The 5591-nt window shown below is 38.7% G+C and overlaps 1 protein-coding gene across 2 annotated transcripts in view; it reads right to left on the bottom strand.

The window, feature by feature from the left end:
* Positions 1–2245: 2245 nt before the first annotated feature.
* LOC127456504 (splicing factor 3B subunit 3) overlaps positions 2246–5591 on the bottom strand; it is a 41898-nt gene continuing 38552 nt past the window's right edge. For both annotated transcript variants that reach the window (XM_051725030.1, XM_051725029.1), the window contains exons 25-27: positions 5409–5552; positions 3418–3522; positions 2246–3056 (exon numbers count right to left, since the gene is read on the bottom strand). In XM_051725030.1, the coding sequence (XP_051580990.1) occupies positions 2916–3056; positions 3418–3522; positions 5409–5552 (390 nt within the window). In that variant the 3' untranslated portion in view covers positions 2246–2915. The remainder of the gene's footprint in view (positions 3057–3417; positions 3523–5408; positions 5553–5591) is intronic.

Raw genomic sequence — 5591 nt, 5'->3', positions numbered from 1 at the left:
TGCAAATTAATGGTGGCCAGAACTTTGAAGGTCCAAAAACCACAAAGGCAGCATAAAAGTAATCCATAAAACTCTGGTGGTTTAATCCATATCTTCAAAAGCAATAGAATAGGTGTGGGAGAGAAACAGTTCAACATTTAAGTCATTTATAAAATAAATCTCCACTTTCACTTTCAGAATGTGAAAGTGGAGGTTAAGAGTAAAAAAGAATTGAAGGATTTCTCACTCAGAGTGCATCACTTCAGAAGACTTATTAAACCACTGGAGTCATATAGGTTACTTACAGCAGCCATATCAACCTACAGCTCTTGCCTGGTTGTCCACTATAGCTAAGCAGGGTTAAGCCTGGCCAGTACCTAGATGGGAGACTTTTTGGGGAAATCTAAGGTTGCTGCTGGAAGAGGTGTTAGGGAGGCCTGGAGGAGGTGTCCACCCTGTGGTCTGTGTGGGTCCTAATGCCCCAGTTTAGTGATGAGGATACTATACTGTAAAAAGGCACTGTCTTTCAGATGAGATGTTAAACTGAGGTCCTGACTCTTTGTAGTCATTAAAAATCCCAGAACACTTCTTGTTAAAAGTAGGGGTGTAACCCTGGTGTCCTGGCCAAATTCCCCCCATTGGCCCTTATCTATCATGGTCTCCTAATAATCCCATGCATTAATTGGCACTATATTTCTACTCTCCACCAATAGCTGGTGGTTGAGGAGATTCCCCATATACTATGTAAAGTGCTTGGAGTGCCTTGAAAAGTGCTATATAAATGTAAGGAATTTATTATTTTATGCTGCCTTTGTGATTTTTGGAGCTTGAAATTTCTGGTCACCATTCGGTTGCATTGTGAGGACCAACAGAGCTGAAAAATTCAGAAAAAAAGTGGACTACGTCAAATAGATTTTGATAAACTAAACTGACTTTTACAGAATATTGGGGTCCATTCAGTTTGAAAGTTGTCCAATCACCAGAATTTACATTACAACTTGCAGTAAACACATGAACAACTTTGAAAACCTTTGGTTGGCAATACTCAGCAGCACTTAAAGGTTCCTGTGATAGCATCAGGTCAAGTCTGATAGTCCATAAAACAACTAACAAATGACTAGGGATTTACACACTGGGCTAGAAAAAGAAACAAACTACTTCACATCATGTAACTCAAGTCTTCAGAATGCTTATACATTTTCTGGCCTTACTCCTGTTGCTCAATTCTTAACTCTATACTACAAATTGACATTGCAGGAATTTTTTAGAAAAAGAATAGAAAAACATTTTTACTTAAGGGTGTGATTAAAGTCAGCGGGGGAGTATGGTAGAGGGTTTTTATTCCAATGACACTGTGGGTATTAGTGCAATCAGGATGTGACTCAGCAAATTGATGACAAAAAAAACTGTTGACATGATTCTACTGTCCTAAAGCAATTATATCAGACAATGACACAAAATAATGATTTATCAACAAAACAATCATTGGTGCCAAAAATGGAGATTGGCAGCGTGTAGTTATGTGTAAACTACTGCGGTAAAGTGCTTCAACGCTGATTACATTACAAATATAATCAAAAGGTTTTGCAGGGCAAGAGTGACGAGTACTCTGGTTAGATTAGTGAATGAGTTAGCAAAGTAAACGTTGACTTAATGCAATGCACTGCACTGAAATGTGCAAATGTGTTAATAAGAGATCACTAAATTTTCACACACTGCCAGTGTTAATTTGTGAGCTCAAAAAAACCTAAAACTATGTGTGAACACAATTTTAAGTAGGGTGTTTTTGGGAGAACAAAAATAAATCCTTAGCATTTTTCTCTCATTAGAATGAAAAAAAAAAAAAAAAACATCTCTTAAACATCAGTTCAAATGGGATCATGTGTATACAAATACAAATGTGTGTCTACCTTAAATATGACCCAACCACTTTCTGCTTAACATTTAGTAAATTGGATGAAATAAAGCCAATGTTCACATTTGAGAGTAATACTGCATAATACTTTTTTTTGTTTGTTTCTTTGCATCAAGGGATTACTAAAGTGTAACAATTTTAATGCATTACAAACAAGTGTGACTCATAATCATGAGAAAAGTACATGTACACAAGTACACAAAGACCATTATTACAACAAAAAAAAAAAAAAACACATATAGCCAACAGCCCTTAAGGAAAACACAGGAGTTAAGAGTAATCCTGCTTTGCCTGTGTGTTCAGTTAAAGTAAGACAAACAGCAAGTCTTCTGACAAACACGGAAATACAGGTCAAAGTAAAAAGTTTTATTTACAAAATTTTCACACACCTCATGAAACTGCAATATTTCTGCTTTTTTCCACTTTTAGGTGATTAGGGCTCCAACATAATACAAAAACAGCAAGTTAAAACAGATTTGCCATTTCCCTTGAAAAAAAACAATAAAAAAACAAAAGCTATTTTACAATGTTTTTTTTTACAAGTGTGGGATCAGCATTTTCTAACTCTCAAAGAAACACAATTTAAATACTCAAGACATGAATAACTGGAATGTTTTACCCAGAATACGATTCATTCAATAAAATGTGGATTTAATTGCACTGCAGTAACTAAAAAAAAATAGTAATAGACATTTTCGAGGTTATGCCTATTTTGCTTGTGCCATACTTGTGTAATGGGTGATCTGATGTAGTATTCTGCATGAAAATCATTCCTCTGGAAATATTTGTGTCCAGATGTAACTGCTCAGAGTAAACTAAAAGGTAAAACTGAGTTTCTTTGTACCGAGTACAGTACCAATAGCAGTTTGTGTTTTTGGTAGTCAAGCAGGACTGGGTCAGTGACCGTGACAGCTCCCAGCTTGCCCCTATACTTGTGGTAGGAAAGTTTTGGGGCCACAGCAATGGGAAGCCTGGGAAAACAGTGGGATTTCTCATAGTTTGCCTGCTCGACATGAGGACATTAGAAGGCATAGCGTGTTCGGATGTCTTCCAGTTTCTTAGACACCTCTGGAGGTGTGCGATCCAACTCCTCAGCCACACTCTTCTGTTTATGGGGGTCCATGGAGTTAAACTGTTCACACAGGTCTCCATCGATCACATTCTGGAGACATAAATGGATACATAAATGCAAATTCAGTAAGAATTCAGTAGGTCTCTGAGAAGTGATGCTTTATTGGTCACTGTATCTTTTCTTATAAGATATTACACAAGAATAGATAAAACTCCTGTTAATCATAAAGGTGCACTCAGCAATTTTCTTGTTTATGTTGCACTGACCAATATGGTCATCATGGACTTACACTGACACCTAGCAGCGTAGATGAGGAGAATCAGGAGAAAGGAGAAAGCAGTAGTTTTTGGTTACCGATGCCATTGTACAAATGCGCTATTCGCAATAAGCCATGACTATTTTATTCCGTTAAAGCTCTGTAAAGCATTGTGTTTTGTATGTTAGCTCTGACCTTCACAGGGAAATAGTAGGAACGGAAGCTGAGGTGATCTCGGCCGCATAGAGGGGGAAACTCAGAGCGCATGTGCATCTCTAAGTGCTGGAAGAAGTCATGATCCTGAGGACAGATGAGACAGAGAAATTAACCTTTAAAACTGCTCAAATCAAGTTAACAACAAGGTACAACCTCAACCACCCAAAGGTGAAAAAATAATGAAAAATACAGGTGCATCTCAATAAATTAGAATGTCGTGGAAAAGTTCATTTATTTCAGTAATTCAACTCAAATTGTGAAACTCGTGTATTAAATAAATTCAGTGCACACAGACTGAAATAGTTTAAGTCTTTGGTTCTTTTAATTGTGATGATTTTGGCTCACATTTAACAAAAACCCACCAATTCACTTTCTCAAAAAATTAGAATACATCATAAGACCAATAAAAAAAAAAACATTTTTAGTGAATTTACTATATATGTACTCAATACTTGGTAGGGGCTCCTTTTGCTTTAATTACTGCCTCAGTTCGGCGTGGCATGGAGGTGATCAATTTGTGGCACTGCCGAGGTGGTATGGAAGCCCAGGTTTCTTTGACAGTGGCCTTCAGCTCATCTGCATTTTTTGGTCTCTTGTTTCTCATTTTCCTCTTGACAATACCCGATAGATTCTCTGTGGGGTTCAGGTCAGGTGAGTTTGCTGGCCAGTCAAGCACACCAACACCATGGTCATCTAACCAACTTTTGGTGCTTTTGGCAGTGTGGGCAGGTGCCAAATCCTGCTGGAAAATGAAATCAGCATCTTTAAAAAGCTGGTCAGCAGAAGGAAGCATGAAGTGCTCCAAAATTTCTTGGTAAACGGGTGCAGTGACTTTGGTTTTCAAAAAACACAATGGACCAACACCAGCAGATGACATTGCACCCCAAATCATCACAGACTGTGAAAACTTAACACTGGACTTCAAGCAACTTGGGCTATGAGCTTCTCCACCCTTCCTCCAGACTCTAGGACCTTGGTTTCCAAATGAAATACAAAACTTGCTCTCATCTGAAAAGAGGACTTTGGACCACTGGGCAACAGTCCAGTTCTTCTTCTCCTTAGCCCAGGTAAGACGCCTCTGACATTGTCTGTGGTTCAGGAGTGGCTTAACAAGAGGAATACGACAACTGTAGCCAAATTCCTTGACACGTCTGTGTGTGGTGGCTCTTGATGCCTTGACCCCAGCCTCAGTCCATTCCTTGTGAAGTTCACCCAAATTCTTGAATCGATTTTGCTTGACAATCCTCATAAGGCTGCGGTTCTCTCGGTTGGTTGTGCATCTTTTTCTTCCACACTTTTTCCTTCCACTCAACTTTGTTAACATGCTTGGATACAGCACTCTGTGAACAGCCAGCTTCTTTGGCAATGAATGTTTGTGGCTTACCCTCCTTGTGAAGGGTGTCAATGATTGTCTTCTGGACAACTGTCAGATCAGCAGTCTTCCCCATGATTGTGTAGCCTAGTGAACCAAACTGAGAGACCATTTTGAAGGCTCAGGAAATCTTTGCAGGTGTTTTGAGTTGATTAGCTGATTGGCATGTCACCATATTCTAATTTTTTGAGATAGTGAATTGGTGGGTTTTTGTTAAATGTGAGCCAAAGTCATCACAATTAAAAGAACCAAAGACTTAAACTACTTCAGTCTGTGTGCATTGAATTTATTTAATACACGAGTTTCACAATTTGAGTGGAATTACTGAAATAAATGAACTTTTCCACGACATTCTAATTTATTGAGATGCACCTGTATATTAAAATAATTATGCCAAACCTTTTGGTCAACGGCATAAAGGTTTGGCTTGATAACTGAAATTGCGCCATAAATGTTACAGTCCCTACACTGCCTGGTTGAAGTCAAGTGCCCAAAGAACCTCACCTCTTCTGCTTCCGTGGTTTAAGACTTATGAAAGAGGACCATTGCACATTTGCACTCTTATGTTACTGGTTATTTGTGCTTCAAGAAACTGTACCTCATGAGAAGTGAACGGCACCAGGATACCAATGCCTCCTGATAGTGTGGTGTACACCAGGGACTCTGATCCACCAGGGATGAGGGTGGTTTTCTGGAGGGACAACACAGTCTCTCCTATGTGATAGTTAATTATCACCTCGGCCTGCAATCGAAAGAGAACAAAAATTATAAACTGGACATG

The sequence above is a fragment of the Myxocyprinus asiaticus genome, chromosome 18, assembly GCF_019703515.2.
Source record: "Myxocyprinus asiaticus isolate MX2 ecotype Aquarium Trade chromosome 18, UBuf_Myxa_2, whole genome shotgun sequence".
In the NCBI taxonomy this organism is placed as follows: domain Eukaryota; kingdom Metazoa; phylum Chordata; class Actinopteri; order Cypriniformes; family Catostomidae; genus Myxocyprinus; species Myxocyprinus asiaticus.
The sequence above is the reverse complement of the archived record's forward strand: the minus strand, read 5'-3'. Positions and strand labels throughout refer to the sequence as shown.